This window comes from Bombus bifarius, unplaced genomic scaffold (genome assembly GCF_011952205.1).
Source record: "Bombus bifarius isolate JDL3187 unplaced genomic scaffold, Bbif_JDL3187 scf7180000009243, whole genome shotgun sequence".
Classification (NCBI taxonomy): Eukaryota; Metazoa; Arthropoda; class Insecta; order Hymenoptera; family Apidae; genus Bombus; species Bombus bifarius.
The window spans coordinates 2,170,137-2,193,169 of record NW_022884989.1 but is presented as its reverse complement, the minus strand read 5'-3'; the positions used below and the strand labels follow the sequence as shown (position 1 = coordinate 2,193,169).

The following is a 23,033-nucleotide window of genomic DNA, read 5'->3' as shown; positions in this document are numbered from 1 at the left end:
GAATGTTTCGACGTGAACGTTGACTTTTTAGCACGTCGACAGTTTGGAATTCGAAGGTTTTTGATTTAATAGACTTTTGGTTGGAGACATTTGAAAGACAATTAAAAGATTCAAAGGGCAAGCGATACGAGTAGGAATATTTTAAATCTGAGGAAATTTTGATGAAAGTTGAGTTTTATCGAAGAAATCGAAAGTATTTGAACATTCATTCGGGAAAACTTTTATGAGCATATAAGTGGAGATCTGTTTCACCTAAGAAATATCTCAACGAGTAATATTATTTTATATGTTTCTTTATGTTGCGCGAGTCCTATATATTTTTCCATGAAATTTTTATATTATTTGATTTAAATTAACGTTAGTTTAAATTAAAAATAAGTGTCAATAAAAGCGTAAGCGATCGCAGGCTATTCGTAATAATATCTTTTTAAATAAATCTGTAACTGTTGTTTTCCGTACTTATCTCGTTTCTTGGAAAAATGCACTCGTATTACTTTTCCATTCAGTCTCACGATTAATAGCAGGGTTTATATTTTTATAATAATCGCGATAGGCAACGATAAGTTTAATGGTCGTCAAATCGTGGCTGTGTGATAAATTATTGTAACTGGATTATTTTTGAAACGTTGGCCATTGTACTATTGTTAAGATGTAAATACAACGATTTGCAAGAAAAAAACTATATTTTTCAATTATTTAGAGGTACATGTTTGTATTGGAACTTAGAAACCGTAGGAATCTGTTGTAGATTTATATGTATCCAAATTTGATACCTGGGGCAATAAGGATTATCACTGCCGTGGCAGGAACCTTTACTTTCTTGATGTCCGTGACCTCGTACCTATATTCCCAACAAACAAACAAATTTACAAAATTAATATCATCGCAACAATGTTTAACAAACGGATGTTTAAAGCATCGATTTAAAGACATCGTCTCTAAAAATAATGCAATAGGAATTTATATATAATAAGATGGAAATTAATTTAAAAGAAAGAAATATAGTCAAGAAAAGAACTAATTTGATAAGACGTCGGAATAAACGTTTCTGCTTAATAAGGTAGCAAGTAATAGGATAATTTAATTAAAAAAAAAAAAATCAGTACATGATAGCAGAAACATGAAATAATTCTGTGGATTAAGAATTTAACAGGGAACAGAATAACATCAGAGTCACTTAATCCAACTGCGCTCCTCGGATTTTCATATTACAATCTTGCTTTCATTTTAGGGGACAGAAAATATTTCGAACGTTTCAAGAAAACGTTTAACATGCAATTGTTTGACATAAATCAGCAGTTTTTCATATTTTCTTCGAACTTGAGATATCTTTTAATATTAGAAAAGTACAATTGAATCGAAAATGATTAAAAGAACGCAGCAAGGATTAAGTAAATCTTTTTATTCTCTAATCTCAACAAGTTTGAAAGATGTTACGTTGCTTATTTAATCAATTATCGTTAAATACGCAATTTCTCTTCAAATAATTGAAGACATCTTTCTGTCTCGTTCGTTCTCTTTCTACCTTTTCTTTATCTTTTTCTTTCAATTTGAAGAACGACGTTACAGTTTGCGAATTATTTCCAGTGCTTTTCACATTTACCACCGTGTTGGAAGAAGAAAGGAAACTATGAAACGATACTCGACGCAATTGCATAAATTTGTCATGGCAGCGACGCAATTTAGATAAATAAAATTGGAGAAATTGTACACTCACTTAGAAAGCACAACAGAGTTAGCAGTAGCGTAAAACACATCCAATTTCTTCGGTGCTTTCTCGAATACTGACAGATCCACTACGTCGTCCTTATCCGAGTAGTTTATTATGGTGTAGACAGATCCATCTAACATGGTTTCCCTGAAGAAATTATGATATTCCATATGTACAGTGTATCGTTAAGAAACGAAGGCACTCTTAGTACCATGACTCATCGTATTGCAAACGCCGATGATCGCGATCAAGTAATTGCACGCTATTGTACAAAGATATTTGCACAAATCAAATGTATCGATTAAATGGATAAATTAAACCTTAAGAATTTTATATTTTATAATCATCGAAGCTACACATGGCACAATATTCTAACGTGATCGAATCGATTTTCAAAAATCAATACGCGATCGTAAAGTCAGCGTTTGCAATCGTAGAACTATTTTATTATTCGTCGAGCTCTTTATTCTCAGATTCTTTAATTCCTGAATTATAAGCTTGACGAAGAAAATTCTTAATTTGACAGAAAGACTTCCGACGTTAATAGAACCTGTGATATTTAAGTAGTAAATTTTAAGTAATAAATGTAGTAGTATACATAATGCTAAATGCTAAAATATATTCTTCTAGTCTTTTAATAGATGACCCAATCGTATAGTCTGGCAATTCCATGAAAATTAGTAAATATTACTGTTAATTATTAGTTCAGCATTATTTTGTAGTGAAATTGAAATATTTGTATTACAAATCGACCAAAATATTTGGACATTTGTAGGTGATAGTGTAGATACATACTGCCACGCTATTAATCATAATTTTCTCGCGTTTAGCAATATATTCGACGAGCGAATCGTGGTATATAATGGTCGTAGTATCATCTTGATTTACATGTTCACTATCCTTACCTGGCAAACGCAAAAACGTTTTCACTCAACAGCTTCGTAGTTAAGTCGGCCTTTTTAAGGAACGGTGACTTCCTCAGCGTTGAGACTTTCTTGTAGAGGGTATAGAACGAGTCCTTGTCCTTCTTTTCGGCAGCCAGATTGACAGTCTTGTAATTATCGTTGACTCTCAGCCAAGTATTGGAGTTCGTGGAGAATCCTACAAATCGAAATACTTGGTCATAGTTCTTGCGATTATTGGTTCTTTTTTTGTTCAGTTAATTGTAGTTAGTTAATTAGAGTTTCTGGAATTGGAGCTTCCTTTTTTGAAATCTCACACGAAGATTCATCTCAAACGTACCAGTATTTACGATATTTGTACAGGCAAAGGATACAATCTACAATTCGCATTTTTCAAAAGATAACATTTTCTTTACTACATTCTGTATTATTATTTTATTACTATGACACGATGAAATTGATTTTAAAATAATTGATAGACGTGAAATGAAATTCCAGTTTCATCTGTGAGAGTGAAACATGTTATGGCACGATGGAGAAATAATATCTCAAAAATGATTCGACAAAAATGTGAAAATCAAGGCTCATTTGAAAATTTCTTCATTCGCGTGAAAGTTATATCTTATTGGAAACTCACCGGCAGAAACGGAGTCATCCCATTGGAACGGTGTCCTCGCGGGATCCCTAGACGCAGTATTGTAGTTTAGTAAACCAGCCATGCAACCCTGCGGGTCCTGTGTCTCTTCCCAAGAGATCCAAGTGTCCGACATACCGATTTCGTCACCGTTATACGTCACACTTGCGCCAGGTAATAGAAGCGTCATTACGGTAAGGGCACGAGCTCGTGGTTCTCCTACTTTCGACACTATTCTTTTTTGATCGTGGTTTCCGATCTGCACACAAAATTTTAAGGTATTCAGAAATTTAATATATCCGTCGTTATTTCTTTTTTTTTTTAACTAACGGTAATCGTATTGAGTTGAAGATATTTTAGCTTAAATACATATAATGTTTGGGGATTTTCTACTTTTTTCCTCGATCGTCCTATTTCTTCCAACAAACGCTTTTTGTTGATTTTCCTCGACATAGAAATATCGATTTTAAGGCTTGAAATTTTAGGTTTTCGATCGAATGCCCGATGCACACACGAGTTCGACAAAAGCTCGATGCGCTCGTGGAATTCGAAGAACGCGAGCGGAAAGAGGCTCGTTTCGTTCTCTTCCAGGCGTTTTGTGGACATTTTTCAAGCTCGTTCACGCGTTGCCTCCGCCGTTCAATCGCGCAGCTTCGAATTCGAAACAGTTAGGTGCTATCAACCATTTTTCCAATCGAACGACGTTCGACCAGTTTCGTGCGTTTGCTTCCAGAGTAATTTGATTTTCCTTCGATCTACAATCACGTCGTCCAACTTCCTGGCGAGCAAATACAGACGAAGAGAAGCGAATCGAGGAAGGATTTGGCGAAGAAAATTTTCCAGATCCTCGCCGAGGTTGGAGAAGTTAACATCCACAATTGTATGAGCGCGCCCGTACGTGTATGCGTGTGTGTGTGTGTGCGAGTGAGTGAGAATATAGAAATGCCAAAATGGAAGTTTGTCATCCTGTTACGAATTTAGAAAAATGCGATATGAGCGAATATGATAGGAGTAAAATTATTGAAATAAAAGGAAAATTAGTTATAGAATTAATAAACGATATAGGTGCTGATCAAATTTTAAGAAAGCAACTGTTCTAATTAAATTCTTCTTCTTGAAATAAGCTAGGAGTGATAGGATACTTTCTTGTAATTTTTAATGCTATCATAAGATAGAATTACGATTATAAGGGTTGACTAGATTATGATGAAAAAGGATGAACGTACAAGTATATAAATAGATCATTTTTCCTGATCGTACAATATTTTTCCTCGCTTATTCTTCCTCTAAATTTATGATTATATTATTATATTATATTATATTTCAGCCAGGCAATCTTTCGGTGGATGAATTATTTCGAAAGAAACTGCGAACTATGATAACTCCAGTCCAGAAAATTTTGAATTTCAACATTAATAATTTTAATAAATTTGAAATGATAAAATCACTTAGACATTGATGAAGTGCATTGAACCATGTAGAAATCATTTTGACTGAATGTACAATATTTTGAAGGAAATATATGTGTAAAGTTTTATGGGGATAAATGACAATCTAATAGAAAATTAATCGGCTTTCTGAAAATATTAGTAACTTACCACCCAGTTAGCAATGCTATTTCTCGGCATGTTCATCATCCAAGTATCAACCACAGATTTTAAGGTTGTTGCGTTCGCTGTAGGCTGGACGTTTTGAAACAGGCCAAAATTGAAGGGGAAGTCTGCTCCATATTTATAATACTTCATCGTCATCGACGTGTTTGCGTATGCCTCGATGAACATGTATTTTGGTTGTTTAAATTCATTCAGGACGTTTCTCCATCCAGGGATCAAATCGTAACTTCTTTGCAGATGCATGGTATATACCCTATCGGTGTAGTCAGGGCTAGTAGAATCGTTGGTTTTACCTGACAAAGGTTCATCTGGGAAGTTCATGTCCTCGGCAATAAATGGCAAGGAATCTATTCTGACGCCATCAATGCCTTTCCTTAACCAGTATCTCAAAATCTCCTGTAATATATCAATAAGCACAGAGTTATACCATGTTATTTGAGAAATATATCATTGGAAATAGTGTTTTTACGTATCCAAGAACGAAAATATTATTATACATATATATATAATATGTTAATCTTAAATATTATTACGTGTTGAGATAATATATACATTATGCATGTAGATCACAAATAAAAATCATGATAAATCATGTTTCTAATTTTTACATTGTTTTTTATCGTTTCGTCCAGCTACGACGATGACACTTTTTACGAATTCAAAGTTCTTCCCATCGACGATTATATTAACGACTGTGTCGTACTCTTGAAAGCCATATAGTTCGCCAAATTGTTTCAGCGAAACGATTACGTTGAGCCAGAGAAAAAGGCGAAAACAAATTGGCGTAAAAGAAAAATACGAACCGAACGAACGTTCCTTACCCGTGGAAAGTGCTTTTACAAGCATAAGATGATGATTGTTTTACAGAAACGTGTCCTCTTGGAAATAAATCTGCTTTATAAAAATTGACTGTATACATATATCGAAGCTACGATCGTATTCAGCTACGTAAAAGAAGATTCTAATATAAAGAAATAAAATTCTTTTTACTTAGTAAATTCTGTAATTTTTCTAACGCGAGCTGATTTTCTTTTAACACGGCTGATATTAAATAAGTCAGTTTCTGAATGGACAGGTACACGTGCTTACCATCCGATAATTCGATTGATTGTGTTCGTTTCTACCTTTGTACCAATACATTTCCCCGGTATACTTTTATTATTTCTGATTCGCATGACTATTCATGAGTTCAAGTCTCTACACATTATATTACATTACTTCTATGTTCGTATGTACTTTCGGTACTTCGGTAAATTTCTTCCAATTTATACGTACTCGTAACGTTTCTATAACAAAGATGTCGGGTTCGTTAGATTTCCGCGCTAAAATGTCAATATCGTACTGTTAGACGCTACAAGTAATCGTAGGTGAAAGATATAGTAACGTATGGTTGATTCGTATTAGTCAATGGTTGCGAGACATATGTCGATATCCGAAAGATTTCGCGGCGAAATTGATCATGAGTACTTCTATTATAGATTGCCATTTATTGGCTCTCACATAATATTTACGATCGTATCTATTGTTCATGTTTGCTTTCTTTTATATCAAGCAATTCGATCATATTGATCTATTAACAAGTTAACATAAAAATTAGTTTATTTTCGCTAACGTGTATAATTACCTAAAAGTCTTTGAATTTTGAAAGGACAAATAAATAATTTCATGTACGAAAGCTCAATTATAAATTCGTACGTCTGAAGCTAATAAGGATAAATGAGGTTACACTGCAATAAATATTATTTCTTATTCGAATATCATAAATGATCAATTTTTCATTTAATTACAGATGACTGATATTCAGAATATTTTTTAGCGCATAGTTGAAAAACCTAACTGTATAATGTTCTTGTATGTATTCTACAACTTCTTTCTCGCAATCGCGCCGTGTTTCCCCCTTCGGTTCATTTAAATTCGATGAAGCAAGTACCACGTATCCCTCGATTTCGCATATTTTAAGCCATGGTCGTTCAAACCCGACATAGCTATAACATTCGCAACCGTAGTCAGATTTATATTTTGCTGGATAGTGGAACGAGCGGCTTCAGCCCTACTTGAATTTCAACCGTGGCTGACTGAATTTAACCGACCGTGTTTTCGTGATGTCCGTCGAATTTCATCGAACGAATTTGTGCCCATTAAAATTCAAATTTACCGCGGAATTCCGAAAAAAGTCACGAGACATCGCCGGAATCCTGGATGGATTCGGATTGATCGCGGATTTCATACCAAGTTCAAATATTTTTCCAAAGATTTTCTGTCGTTTCATGCATGAAAGTAGCGAATACTGAAGTGGCAGACGTTGAGGTATAAACGACTCATGAAGCTAATTAGAACAATTACCACATATTATACCTTTACCTACGTGTATTATGTGAAGCTGTTTGAAGTTTGATTAGCAATGCAATGGGACACGACTATCGTGATTGTATATGGCGAAATTTTAGATCAATTTGGAAATGCATACGCTTAATAAAATATATATTTGAAAAATTTCTTATTAAAAATTCCTAACATTAATCATATTCTCTGATAAATTGAAATATGACCAAATATTAAATACTAACAGGAAACGTGCAATAAAGATGAAAGAGAAAGGATTTGCTAATTCTATTGAAATGACGTAGACGTCATGAAATTCCACGATGTTGACGAACTGTGACTCATATTCCTTAGAAATCGGTTCGGTTCGTTCGATAAAACAATCGGGATCACGTTGAACCAACGGGTAGCACGTCGAAGCAACGAATATCTTTATTTCTCATCATTTTCTTGTTTTCGAGTGATCGTGCTTCGAAAAACCAGCAACTTCGGCTGAAATGATTGAAGGTTCGGTATTGTCTCGTGGGAAATGATAAAATCAAAGCGGGTAATCGATATCTGTTTGACCGTATCTTGGTCCTTGATTCATTACGATGTTAATTGTTGGGTCTCCGGTTAACGGTTAACGATGACGTTGAACGAGATCTATTATTGTCGTAAATTTGCCAGGCATTAAAACAACGATAAAAATAAAAAGGAGAGAATAGAAGAGCAAAAAACGGAAAATATGTTTGAGGATAAGATCGTTGAGTCATGTTAGGTTCGTACAATCTTCATACTTGACACACGAAGCATCGTTCGAAGAGATTGGAAACAGCTCGTGTTCATCGTGTACAGACGGAATTTATTTCCCTCTTGTTAACAGTTCCGCGTAATTCATTACTTTTGCGAATTTAAGATAATACGATAAAGAGAAAATCCGATATTGTAGCTTCGATGATGCAACATAGATATCACTATCTATAAGTAAATATAGTCATGAAAACGTACATAATAGAAAAACTTCTTATAACTATAAGTATCGATAAAGTGGATAAAAAATGTCTCTATCGGTATAACAGCTTCTGTTACAACAAAATCCATTAAAATTATTAGAAGTGTAAGAGATAATGGGGTAAACAGATAATGGGAAATTTACTCAGATTTAAACGTAGGTTTAAGGGAAATTACAGACAGTCTATAGTAGCCTACAGTCTACATCTACAGTAAGAGAGACACAGTCTTATTCTGTATCATAGACTACATATAGTTCAATTAAAAAAAATATATTCTTCTTGTTAAAACTATATTTCAACAAAAATATTGGATAAATTCGCGTTAAATTTGTTTTGGATGTTGAACGTGTTGGAAATGTTGTATTTCGATGTGTTTACTTTGTTCCAAAACAGTGTTCAACAAAGTTAAAATAAACACTATTAATTCAACTAAAGATATCTGTGATTAAAATTAAAAAAAGATATGTAAATCCTAGTGAAGAATATCGTGATTACTTTAGTAACCGAGAATACTTTATCAACAAGTTCAACAATTTTACCTATAACGATAGATTTAAATAGAACTATGTACTTCTCAAACGATACTCACATGCATCTCCTCTACCACTTGTGGATTAAAGAAGTCCAGATCAGGTTGTTCCTTTGAGAATTGATGCAGATAATACGCCTTACGTTCATCTCGCCATTCCCACATTGAATCACCGAAAACGCTCACCTGCGCGAGAATATGTGTTTGTAAATTTGCAAAGTGCATAGAGGATGAACAAAGATTGCATAAGCTCTTACCACGTTGTGTCGAAACGGGTTGTCAAAAAATTGTTTAATTAAGTTAAATTAAGTGTAAAAAGTAATTTAAATATTTCGAGCAACACCGTGAACATCATAGCCTTCAGCTATGATGCGAGCTTGCCTTTTTCAGAACATGAAATTACATTTTTAAACAAAGATGGAATTCTAAATGTCATACTTGACGAAATTTCCGAATCGCAGTTTGAAAGTACAGCGAATTAAAAATTCTGGTCAATATTACTTTCAAAATTGTTACAGTGATAGATCAGTGGCATTGTACGATCGTAACGAACATTATCGGGAACTTATCGTTAAAATTGATTATCGTAAAGTTGATCGTTCGAAAGTAACTAGATATTCGTGCCATTGAAGTTTCAAATGCCTAACAAAAGAAAGATTTAATTGTCAGTTTCAATTTCTACGTTGTTTGACTATTTTTATCTCGAAACGAGACACGGCCATTAAATTTTATAACTGCAGGTAACAGCGATACCAATCGATTTGTATCAGTTTTGGTTGTTGTTGAATGATCTTTTCTGGTCGATAACGACAGAATAGAAACGACTGGTAGTTTAATTGAATTCATTCTGCATTTACAAGCGAAGAAGAAATGTAAATTTCGACGAAAAATGCATTGCTTACGCGATGAAACGATGTAAACAGATCTTTTCACGAGGAAATAACGAGCAACGCGTAGGTACAAAAATTTCTGCAGACTATCGCCGCGCAACATTGTTTTGATATTTTACCATTTCTGTTCCGAGGTTCTTGATATGCAGTGTACTATTTCATACTCTTCACCTACTACGAGTCTACCATAAATCGCGAAATCTTTGGAAAAGTTTCGCTACAAACTTATGAAATTGTCGGCCATCATTTCTACTGTCGCTTCTACTTCCATTTTTCTCTGCCTTCTCAAGATCATTTATATTCAGCTATTCGAAAACTTCTTTACGTTTTTGACAGTGAATATATTCTACGCTGTATTTAATAGTATTGAAAGGGAATTAATTATTACGAATTTTTACCAAATATCAAAATATTAATTTTAACCAAATAGTACTCTTGATTCGGTTCTGAAATTGATTAATTAGAAATGTTTCGTTTAGCCTTTACTGACACAATCAATTTCGCTATGAAGTTTCCGAGCAACCAAATAATATCAAAGTTTCATCTCAATGAAATTGTTAAAAGTAATTATCCTCTAACTTTAATAGATCGTGACAAGACATTCTCACATCGTAAAGTCCATTTCTAAATGAAGTTATAACATATTTTCACCTCTGTTGCAAACATGGAATGAGTGCACTCTATCTGAAACTTTTATCGAGTGTACTTCAAGTTCATTCCTAATCATAAGAAACGCTGCAGATCGGCAAAACTTTTCGACCAAGAAGGTACAAAGGTTTTTTTTATATCTTTTTATGTATATTTTGTCCCGTACAGTTACTAACATTGCAAACATTTTTTTTTAAATTCTTCGTTACACGAATCGTACAAAATGTCTCATGAATATTGTTTGCGCGGAAGTAATAGGCGTATCGACGACTGTTTCACGTGAAAATATTTCGACCGCGTTAATTAACGAAGAATGCGACGCAGAAAAATTCGAGAACATGCTTCACTGTATTTCTATTGAAATAATATTAGATAACTATTTATAGCCAATGGGGCAAGTATAAAACCGAGATACGTCGGAACGCGAAATATGTAAATACTAACAATTTAATTTTTTTCGAGTAATTAAAGCGGCTCGAGCATCGAGCAACGAATACCGGCAGTTGTATTTCACGAAAATTACGGGCGCAAAGGTAAGTTTTAAATTGAAAAGTCTGAAACGACGCGACGGATGTGTTTAAAATTCAGCGGGTTGCATATCATTATGATAATAATAAGAAGAAAAACCAAATGGTAAATAATGATAGTCAATATTACTATTCACAATGGTTGTAAATAACTTAACTATAGCATTATCACAAAACAATAATGTTGAAAATGACAACGTGATTTCGTGCTCGCCATTCATGTGCAGATGCGTTAGTTATAAGAAATAGTAACTAGAATAGATAGACTTCAGATGCCTTTTTGTTTTTATCCTTAGTTTTTGTAAGCGCGTGCAATAAAGGTTTTTTTTGGCTCAGAACGATGTGATAGATTTATCCATTCAATAAGATAATAACTATTGTGATCCTACCTCTGAGTATAGAAATAACAACAAATAATATTCAAATAAAATTTGCGTGTTGCCTATTGGATCCATCGTAGTTTTTGAGGGCTGAAGAACGTTTTAAGTAATTTAAATTGCACTTACCCAATTGGATGGTGGGACACGGGTGCCATTTTCCAATACTTTTCCTGGATGCCAGATATAATAATCACTGTAAGGTTTAATTCCCTTCAAGCTCTTCTGGAACCATTCGTGCTGATCCGACGTGTGGTTCGGGACGAAATCCAGTAAGACCTTTATACCCACTTTGTGCGCTTCTCGGATCAGGTCTTCCAAATCCTTTATAGTACCAAATGCGGGGTAGATGTTCCGGAAATCTGAGATATCGTAACCGAAATCTACCATAGGGCTGCTAAAAATGGGCGATAACCAAATTATGTCAACGTTCGCATCGACCAGATGATCCAACTTCTCTATGACACCTGTAACAGAGAAGATCTCGTTTTTTTGGTCGAACTCTATCGACGAATAAATTATATTCGTAAAGAAGACAATTTGATCGTGTTGAAAATGACAACGTGAGTTCGTGCTCGCCATCCGTATGCAGATGCGTTAGTTATAAGAAATAGTAACTAAAAGATAGTCCTAGTTATAATCGATAGATTTAATCGATAAGCTTAAGATGCTTTTTTGTTTTTATCCCTAGTTCTCGTAAGCGCGTGCATTAAAGGTTTTTTGGCTCAGAACGGTGTGATAGATTTATCCATTCAATAAAGTAATAACTATTGTGATAAATTTGATTGTGTAAATTTGATTGAATTATTGACACATACAACGATAAATCTGCTACCGTTTTCAAGCTCCTTGCACATAAATGCTTGATACTTTTTGCGAAAAATATTCGATTTCAAGTTTTCTAGAAAGAATTATAAAAGCCACAAGCAAAAAGGTTTCCTCGAGCAGAATTGTTTATAGATAATATACATAAAGATCAATTTCCAATGTTTCCGCAATTCAAGTTACCTTTGAAACATGACATTCGTTAAATGAAACATTGGAAAAATGAAGACTCGACATATCATTTAAGCAGAATGTTTTAGTAACTTTAGGACATTGCTTTTAAGAAAGAAGGAAAATTTAATGAGGATACTTATTAATAACTCAGGTATTACTGATTTCTTTTCGTGTATAAGTAAACATCTACCATGCTTTTACATTATTTCTCTCTTGATTCTTCTTTTCTAACAAACTCTCCACTCTTTTACTATACAGACCTACATCCTTCTGGTCTTGTTATCTGACAGTTGCTCGTTATCAGTGTAGCTTATTTTCCTTTCGAAGATTTTCAAGAAAATATTGTAACAAGAAACATTTCAGTCTACATTTATAATCGTTATTGCTGGTTAAAACGGAGCTCAGACATACTGAAACAAATTTATCTCAAATTTAAGTTACAATAAAATGTTAAAGTTTATGAAGACAATGTAGATTACTCAGATACCTAGAATAAGAAGCTGAGTTTTGTAGAAAAATATAATACGATTATCTATCGCTTCGTGAATTGAAAATTATCCCAAATATGCCTAAATTCTTTGATGATTTTCAATTATTATCCTTTCCTCTTCGTTTGTAGTCTAAATTCGATATGTCGATTAAATTCTAGTCTTGGTGCTGATCATATTTGAAATTTTTTTTACGTCATTAAATTCTTCATTCGATAGCAATAAACTTTTTCTCGAAATAATATCTTCGTTGAATTATCAAAATCAGCTTAAATATCGTGACAACAAATAAAAATAAATAGAACAAAAAATTAACGCGGAAAAATATACGTCGAAGTTTCATATATGTAACATTTCATTTAGGAAAATAAAAAGAGAACGTGTTCGTTAAATTTCAACTAACGGGAACTTGAAAATTATTTTCCAATGACGTCGCTTGCGACATTAACTCAGAGAGGTGTAAATCTTTCGTAATGGCTGGAGCATTACAAAAAGGCTGAAACTCTTTTCCGGAACACGTCGCTCTTAAGCCGCGTCAAAGCGACCAGAAGAGGCGAACGCAACGGAAGTTTCGTTAAAATTTATTTTCGCGTTTAAGCGACATTAACTTCTTCCGCAGAGTTCTCCACGTGCGATTGTCGCGCTTCACTTTCCTTTTTCTCGGCTAACGTTTGCATTTTTAGATTTCCTTGTTAATTACATCCGTACCGTACTTGTCTTTGTTCCTTGTGGTTACATAATCGCGCGAACAAATCGAAAGACGACGCGAAAAGGAAAAGCAATTATGCATCCGTTTACGAGCCGTGACATGTGGATCGACAGCGTAACAAAAGTTTCGCCTTCGATTATCCTTTGTAACTAGGGGTACATTCTCTGACTAAAAAATCATTTCCTACGATTACAACAGTTAGATTTCATTTTCGCTTAGGTAGACTTATTTTTACTATAGTAGTAAAATAATACAAAGTTCAATAATCGAGGCTTTTTGAGAAAATAAATTACTACTAAATACTATTAATTAATTTCACAAATTCTACCTTGTAAAATTATATATATCGAACAAACGATACTTATTGATTATGATCCTATTGATTAAACAATCAATGAGATCATAAGTAATGAAAGAAAAAGGAACTCGTAATTACAAAATACAAGAACATCTTAAAAACTGAAACTATCAAGGAAAAAGAGGAACGTACCTCTAAGATCACCAACGCCATCTCCATCACTGTCCTTGAAACTTCTGGGATAGATCTGATAGACCGATGCGCCTACCAAATTGTTGCTCAAATATTGTGCGGTCGGTTTCCATGAGTATGAAGCGACCAACGGCAATACCGTTAGGCAGAATACTATTAGCGCCCTCATGTCCCTAAGCACACAAAACGTTGAATATGAAATTAGTCGTCTAATCATTCGCGTGACTTCGAGCTTGGTGCACTCTGCACCACATCGTAAACACGTAGTTCGGTATTCGTAGCGTGATACCGGTTCCGGTTGTTCTCGTGATAAACACGATATATATTGAAGTTTAAATAGTTATTTTTCAGAATAAATTACTTTTTGCAATATGTTGCTTAACAATGTACAATTTGTCGTTTCAATATGGTGTTATTTAGCTTATTTCGAGGTACTCACAGTAATTAAGACACGATCGATTATGTCCGCCTGGAATATTTCGCCAGCGTTATAACGATCGACTGTGATGTAGTGCAGGATAGCTTCCCTTTTATACCACTTCTTGTTATGTAACGCATAATTGTCTAGAGTTTCAGTGGCAGGGTACACACATTCGACGATCAATCGTCCTTGTTAACTTTTATCGAAACGTGGTCGATTTGCTTTTCGTCTGTGGAAACGCCATCTTATCGTGGAGACACACATTTCGTCAATTAGTGAAGTAAGTAAGAATATCCACACGATCTATTTAATAAAATGTTTAGAATGTAAACTTCATACGATAAAAGGGTCGGAATTTCTCTTCATTTTCTTTGTATTGCAACGAAAATGTCCAAACATAATTTACTTATACCGCCAACCAATAAACATTACGATTAGGATTGGGACACCTATTGGATACATTTATTGGAAAATCCTGAAAAATTGTACTTGTATTTACTTAATATTTCACGTTTTAAGTAATAGCAGAGCATTATCACTACTTTTAGTGCTTAGTATGCGTAACAATAGGAGTTTTGAATAAATATCCGTAGTCTATTATTAATAGTTCTATTTGAATACGAACAAAATGTGTGGTTTAATCGGTGTTTGCGTTGCTTTTAAAAGCAAGCGTTAAAAATATTCGTATAATACCGATGCTTAAAATCTTGTTTGTAGAAGGACGATCTTTGACAAGACCATCAATTTATTTTCAAAGTAAAATGTATTTAAATCACTGTTTTGTCCGATGAAAGAGCATACTAATTTAAGAGACAAACCTGCAACTTTAATGTCGAGAGTATTATTATTTCCCATAATATTAAATTTAAGAAGCTTGTTACATCAAAGTGCACACCTATTATGAATATTAAATATAAAAAATATACGTTTTCTAAATGAGACTTTTAATTTACTACGATATTAGTATTACAAAAAAGAAATGCGGCATAAAACCATACACAGCTGTAATAACGGAAGATCAGATAACAAGAAACATAATAAAGTACCTTAAAGAAATAAATATATTCTCCAAAATATAAATAGATTTTAATATAAAATATAGTAGATTTTAAATAGATTTTATCTATTTTCCATCTATATTCATTGATATTCAATATTCTACCTACATTCGATACAACAACCCATTAAATGTTTTTTTAATCTTCTTATTATGATCGCAAAGATTATGTTAATTGTACGAATATTCACATATTCTAAAATATAAGTATATGTAAACAAAAAAAAAAACTAAAAACTATGAATTTTTTATGCATATGTACACATAAATCTGATCTGAATATATTTCGTACTATAGACATCCAAATATTATTATCGTACGATCAAATTGTAAATCAGTTAATTAGCATTTATGATACGCGATGGTCTGTGCGATCCGAGAATTTCGTCAACATAAATTGGAACGACATTAAGATGAGGATTACCAATAGCATCGCGAAATACATTAGAACTCATTGATGTATGCGATGCGTTAGCAGCTCCACGCATGTTCTGTATTTCTAATAAGACAATTCAGGATTTAAGAGAATCCCGATTATTTATTATATTAGCACCGTATGTCAGGTCATAAATTTAGATTCGAGAAATCATAAAATCTTAAAACCTAATTCGCTGTAGAACTCACCAAGGAATCGATATGTTAATTCTATTCAAATTAGAGTTTTATCTTTTTTCAATTTTATGAATTATGTCTTTCGTTCTGTCGACGACGAAGAAAGGAAAGGAAAATTCATACAGGTGGCAATTAATTCTGTAAATACGGTATCTTAGAAAAATATTATTATTCGATAATATTTCGCTTACAAGTTGTTTTCGCTATTAATTAGAGATAACATCTCAAAGATAGGCAATTGTCAAAAAGAAGAGTACCTTTCGACGACGTTGTTCAGAAATTGTGTTAAATATTTTAGTATCGATAACGAACTTATTCGTTTAATTCATTTAAACTTGACATATACATGATATTATCTCTAAAAGAAGATAAAATTGCAAAAGGGAAATTCGTAAATTTTTCATTAAATTCATTAAATTTTTCGTATTACAAAGTCGCAAGAGTTATATTTCGTAATGAAATATTATCGTCTTCTGACGATAATAAACTTTATTTTCATTCTTCGCGTGGATCGATACAATTATGAAACAACGAATTGGATATATAACGTTTTAATGATACAGTTAATTACGTAGCTAACACTTGGATATCTTTTATATCAATTGTGTTAATCTCGCTATTTCGATTATAGACAATGTCTCGTAATGTACATACTTATCGTCAACGCAATTATATTCTGTAATTGTCTCACTTTTCTCTTGTCGAATTTTAATTTGCCAGTATTTCATAACAGTAATGCTTTTGTGTTGTACGAAGTACTTCAGGAACAAAGAAATAACATATCGCTTTTCGCTTACTAAATTTTGCACTATACATAGACAAGTAGCCTTACGCTGTATTTGTGTTCATTATGTCCTTCCTTACTATTTAACATATCCAACTGACCGTATTAGAGGTACTTTTAACGATAAGTTAAACGTTGCTTTCCAACAATTTGTCTGTTATCTAAATTACAAAATGTAATTCTGAAGAATAAACATATATGGAATTTACGGTACATTAATTATTACTTTTCAGTAACTTATCTATTCGTACAGAATATCTTACTTACCTGTGTAACATAATTGTTCATACATTATTTATGTTTTCATAGCACGAACATTGTTTAAGATTATTCGGAATTTTTTCAGTATGTTTACAAGATCAGTTAAAGAACACTCGTGATCATATTAAAGTTACATTGGATAATACCTTAGCTTGAACTGATAAAACATCGAAGAGCATGTTGATCTTCGTGTAAACGTGTAATCTGATACATTTAGAAAAGAATTACGGATCATGGCGATCAAATCTGTCTAATACTATATAAACATTTGCTATCACGATTAAATCGCACGAACTTAACGAGATTTTCTAGATAATAATTCTAATAAGTGTCACATATCTATGTATGCACATATGTACCAAAACTATTATGCACGTAGATAGAATGTCTAGTTCTACGTAGACTAGATATATAGAATATATACCTAATTTCTTACATAAATAAACGTACATATACGAACGACGTGTAGTTTGGTACAAATATTTGCAAGCAACAATTGGATTATGCGTACTGATTGTGTAAGTACATTTTGTATAACTGTATGCGAACCACCAGAGACATCCACACAAAAGCAATACCCTCAAAAGTCCTCGCTTAACTATCTCGCCCATACAAATACCTTCTCTGACCTGACCTTTACTGTCCAGCGTTTAGTGTGTGCAGATGTTTTACCGATAAGCGTACTAGTCGTACGAAACGCAGTTTCGTTTCATTTTTTTTATCTTCGTGATTCCTCCTTTTTCTTTCTGCGTTACGAAGCTATATATTGTTTAATTTCATCGTTATTTAATCTCGTAAATGGACTGCGGATAATTTTGCAAATTCATATTTTCGTAAATTTTATAATTAGAAAAAAGAAAAAAGAGAAGAATGGAACTTCAATTGAAGTGATACTTGTATTATGCCCGTGTTATTAATTGCCAACACTCCCCTGAACAAAACGAAAATTACATAGTTGATAATTGGAGATGGAACGTCAGTGTCATTACCGAGATCAATTCAGCATGATAACAGAGGAACAAAGGCTTAATAGATGTTATGAACCTGCACAACACATCAATCCTTTACACCAACGACAAAAGGAGTATCCAACAGGCTGTTCATGGCTTATTTACCTTAGCTGTGAGCCTGCTTAATCGAACTGTACGAATGGAGAATTAATTAAACTAGACGCTTTGTCTGCAGTACCCAAAAGACGTCACAATAATAATTACTAGTTAGTAACGAGTCATGACTCAACGCGAATGACAAATAGTCGAACTTTAAGTCTGCCCCGTGAATAATGACTCATATTCTAAGAAAACAAATAGCTGGAAAAAGAATTGAAAGTTAAAATTGAGAAATATATTGAATACAATGTTGTAGGTTTTCTGATTTTTACGTTATTTAGTGATTTAAAAAAGGTGTACTTCAATATAACTTTTGAAGTTGTATTAAAGTACACCTTTCTAAGGTATAACTTCAAAAGTTATATTAAAGCTGGAAAGAGAATCACCCTATTCGATGATATTTTAGCAATATCGTATTTATGACAGTGTATGTACAAAACTATAGACCAATTTATGTCATGTGTGTCGACGTCGATAATTTTACCATAATTGCGTAACCATAATCGTGTTTCAGTTAAGTCTTAATTCAGCTTGTTTAATCTTAGTTCATCTATTGCAGATCGTTGGCCACATTTTTCAACTAAAAAGGTAGGCATTGAACGATTTGAAAACTTCCGGCTTCTTAAAGGATATTGACTTTCTAATTTTAAAATTGACGGAGATCGATCAATATTTTTTAACGTCTGTACTTAAGTCTAAAAGTTTTGAACATGGAAAACTCAGAGAGCTGATATATTTAAGAAATTTGTTAAATCTCACGAGTTTCCCAGTTTCATAAACTTCAGGATTTACGACAGAAGGTCTACGAAACAGAAATGAGAGAAAATAACCTATCTTCGACCCCGCTGCTTAAATCTTCGATCGTCAGGCGCCGAGATTGCGGGACAATGCTCGGTCTGCTCCGTGGTAAAGCCAAGCATTCGCGTATCACCCGAAGCGGTAAGATACGCCACAGACCACCACAATGACCTAGCAATGTCTTGGACAACCCGAGATCGTGGAACCGCAAGCTCACTATCTACAGAGATGCGGAAACCACTTTATATAACTCAGAAGTCGTCAGACGCATCAGTAACCATCCCTATCCATGGAAGTTTGAAATCTATGATTTAGTAACTTGGTAGTCTTGGAATCTACATTAAACTAAGATCACACAAGAACCTATGGTAAAGAAAGTAACAGGTTACCTTGAAGCTATAAAACCTGCTTTACACAACAACATCTATGAGGCTGTAGAACCTTCAACTTTATCGTGTCGTGAAACTCGCCATAATTAATCCAAGAAGCCTGTGATCTCAGAATTTATTACTTAGAGTTAAAGGACATAGGGCGTGGTTACATACGGTCTTCAAGATGAAAAATCCGCCTGAAATAAATCTAAGAACGTAGTATTTCGAGTTTCATTATAGCAGAATTCCGATTTTCCGAACGTTCGACCCGAAAAATATCAGCTAATAAAAGAAAACAATATACTTAACTATATCGTATAATATATGATACACTCAGAATCTGCACCGATATACGTACATGTATCGTTCAAATTTTCAAGTATTTTCAGAACTGCGACTGAAACATTTATTATGCCTCACGCTGATCGTACATCATAGCATCATTGATAGCTTGATCTCATTATTCGTCTAGATTTCAGATTAATAATTGATGGATACATTGCTCGATATTATTTGGCAAAATGATTGCTATTTAACTTTAGAATATCTCGTGACGATTATGATTATTATTACAGGGGATTAATAGTAATCCTTTTAGCACATTACTGATGTATCTTCTATGAATACACAGTCCCACACGGTTATGGCGCCAACATTTGTCCATCGATGAATAATCAAATTTGCATTTTGATTACAAGCCACATGTTTCAGCTATTTGAAATGATTTGCTTTATAAATTAAACTTCCAGCGAACTGTCGTTGTGATCAAAAAGTTAACGTATTCTTTTAGTATAGTATTTAGAAAAACAGAAATTGTGATGTTTGCAGTCATTTTTTTTATTAAAATATGGATTTTATTGTCCGTAATTACATCCTAAGCGATGTAAGAGGAAAATTAGTACCGGGAAATGTTTGCGAAAGAAAGATTTGAACGGTGACTTTTTTCAATCAAAAACTTATTTCAACTCGCTGTTGTGATTAACTCTTAAGAAATATAAGAAAAAATTAGTGAAATATTTATATAGGAAAGTTCACAACGATTATCTCTCCTATTAATTACAAATTTATTTCAATTCATTACATGGTGTATTCATATTAATACAACCTGCCAGTTGTTCTACTTTAAGCAGCTTTATATTAAAATTGCCCAGACTTAGTTTCCATGTGATTGTAACAGGAATACGACGTTATTGAGGTCGGTTGAAAGTTACATAGAACAGGCGTAATTAGTTAATCTCATTCGCCGTGTCTGTGAAGCATGGTTTGTCTATGGCTATGCGAACACCACGTAATAAAGCCTAACATATTACTTGTAAATTATCTTTTATTGCGTAACAGTGATTCATACTGAAATACGACTAACAGCTGTTTTATTAACCCCTATAATGCTCTGTGACTTGAAAGTCACGCATGCATCGTCCATGTGCTTTGCAAACAAGATAGGGCTTTACCTTTTACGATTGTTATTTTAATATATTTTGCGTTACATCTCTTCCACATTAATTTCTTCTTATTTCTTTTTGTCATTTTTCTTCAATACCTATCAACACTCTTTGATATCGTAAACACCTAATCTATCAAAAAATATTGTCTTATATTAATCGTCTTATTTGTTCGATTCAATATCTTTGATAATTCTTCTAATACAGTAAAAAATATTTCAAACTTAAAGCATGAATCAAACATAAACTTCAAACTGGAGATGATCAAACTGAAATTTATGCGTTTCAACTTTTTCATCGTTATATGTATTGTTACTATTGCTTGTGTATGTATATATGTATTAAATTTTTCATTAAAATTTTTATCGGTCTCGTTTCATTCTCTGGAAACCGGACCGCGATTGAAAATCATCATAATGGAACTACCTGGTCGAAATATTAAAGTCGCTAATATCGGTCGCTAAATTTTTGTGGTACAGTTGATATTCTTGTATTCTATTCAGTGTGGGACAATGCATAGTGTTATTTAATGTTATTGAGTTATAAACTCAATTCTAATCCCGTTAACAAAATTGTGCTGTCAGTTTCTATTCGTACTGGCAATAAATAAAATGAAATTTCCATAAAATTGCATTAAAGGAAAATATTATACAGGAGCATGAAATTAATATGTAGATGGATTTGACAAGCTCTACGTATAAAATCAATTGTGTTTATATGGTTCCCTCTGTAATCGACGTTTGCAATCAATGTCAAAATTACTACGTATTTACGTATACTTATTTTTAAAAGACTTCTATTACTTTTAATCGAATAAAAATAATTTCAATCTTCCAGTTGCTTTCAGTATTTGATATCTCTTTTTAAAAATCATAGGGATAATATAATCTTTATTATCCAATAACAATATTGTAACACACTTGGCAATTCTATTATGTAATAATAAGAGGAAATAATTTCCATCGTCTGATATTATTGACCTCTGATATTATTAATATTAAATTTCTTTTTATATTTACTTGTATCGGTTCGATTGCTTGCCTGATATGACAACTGAATAATGGCATTGAAATATAATACACATTTATATCTCTATTTATTTTTACATATCTCCCGTTTGTCATGCTTCAACCGTAGTGTAATACCAAATATGAAGCACAAGGTACGAGATACGATAAATAAAATACATGAGCTAAAACGTGAAAAGTATGTCGTTCGAAACGCTGCGCTGTTGGAAATAATAATTAATTTTCAACTACACAGGCAGCGTTGTATTTACCTGCCAAGCAAGCAAAATTCGATAAAGCTTCCTTTATCGAACGATGAAAATCCCATGTGCAAAATATCAGCGCACGCATCGCGAGCCTTAAAAACTTTTCGGTTTTACGAGACATTCGGCACTCTCAAGGGACATAAACGCAACTGACGACGATCCATTAAATCGGTGGACAAACAGATGGGGATACAATTTCACAGTCTTCCTCCTGAAACTAAAATTGAACGGTGGAAGTAAAAGCTGTAATAGCTATTTTTGAAAAAATTAAAAAAGAACTTTTTTCCTCGAAAAGATAGTTTGTGTGAAGATCAATATCAGTAAATATGAAGGAAAGTGTTATCACGTGAGAGAACATGTTCGTAGATAAATTATACATTTCGATTATCCCATCAGGTAAGAAAATCTGTACTGACACTTACAGCCTTTTTAAAGAAATTAAATAATGGGCTTACATTCTTGCTTAAAATATATAATTCCTTTTATAGTTTTTTGTAATTTTTTATTGTCAAAAGGTCTTTGAAATATTAAAATAAAAATATCGTAAACAGGTAATAAATAAGTTTTGTAATAGTTTGTCAATAAATAACATTTTGGTAAACAAAAACATTGTTTACTATAAAATTTTAGTTTCGTCATTTGTAGCCCTATTTATTTCCATTCCAGCACCTTACAATACAATGGATAATTTTATCTGTGTCGGGCAAATTCGTTCGCAGGATGTTTGCTAAATTCTCTTCAAAAGGTATAAAGTATAATGCATCACGTTCTAGTTGCACTTTAGTATCCCTTTAGATACCGATTTTTTACACTGTATTTCCAACTAATGAAACGAACCAAGATTTGGTATTATCAAAATATACTTTTATTCAGATAAATGTTTTGTTCCATTTGTGAAATGAATTGTTACTTAATCTTAAATAATATTATTTGAATAATACTGTATTTGGAAACTAAACTGTCTTGACCTTAGACTTGTAGAAAGTAGTCCGTGAAGTCATGTTCACAGGACTATTAGCTGTTTAAAAACAAAACATGAGAATTTTCACACATTTTCGTTCCACAAAATTT

At 33.1% G+C, this 23,033-nt stretch overlaps 2 protein-coding genes across 3 annotated transcripts in view; one reads left to right on the top strand and one right to left on the bottom strand.

Moving 5' to 3' along the window:
- Nucleotides 1-23,033, top strand: part of LOC117214802 (calcium/calmodulin-dependent 3',5'-cyclic nucleotide phosphodiesterase 1-like) — a 96,028-nt gene that overhangs the window by 52,157 nt on the left and 20,838 nt on the right. The gene's annotated exons all lie outside the window — the stretch shown is intronic.
- On the bottom strand, nucleotides 665-14,384 carry LOC117214804 (alpha-glucosidase-like). The gene is made up of 9 exons (XM_033461154.1): nucleotides 14,274-14,384; nucleotides 13,835-14,007; nucleotides 11,278-11,615; nucleotides 8,767-8,892; nucleotides 4,846-5,256; nucleotides 3,251-3,506; nucleotides 2,617-2,812; nucleotides 1,718-1,858; nucleotides 665-841 (listed from the first exon to the last, which is right to left on the bottom strand). The coding sequence occupies exons 2-9, from the start codon at nucleotides 14,001-14,003 to the stop codon at nucleotides 751-753; spliced, it is 1,728 nt and encodes a 575-aa protein (XP_033317045.1). The 5' UTR covers nucleotides 14,004-14,007; nucleotides 14,274-14,384; the 3' UTR covers nucleotides 665-750.

Bases quoted from the DNA above. Each gene is read 5' to 3' on its own strand.
- LOC117214804 (XM_033461154.1), bottom strand. From the start codon at position 14,003: ATGAGGGCGCTAATAGTATTCTGCCTAACGGTATTGCCGTTGGTCGCT. The intron at 11,616-13,834 runs GTACGTTCCTCT...TCTCTGTTACAG, and splicing joins TGGCGTTGGTGATCTTAGAG to GTGTCATAGAGAAGTTGGAT. The intron at 8,893-11,277 runs GTAAGTGCAATT...ATTCTCGCGCAG, and splicing joins GTGTCCCACCATCCAATTGG to GTGAGCGTTTTCGGTGATTC.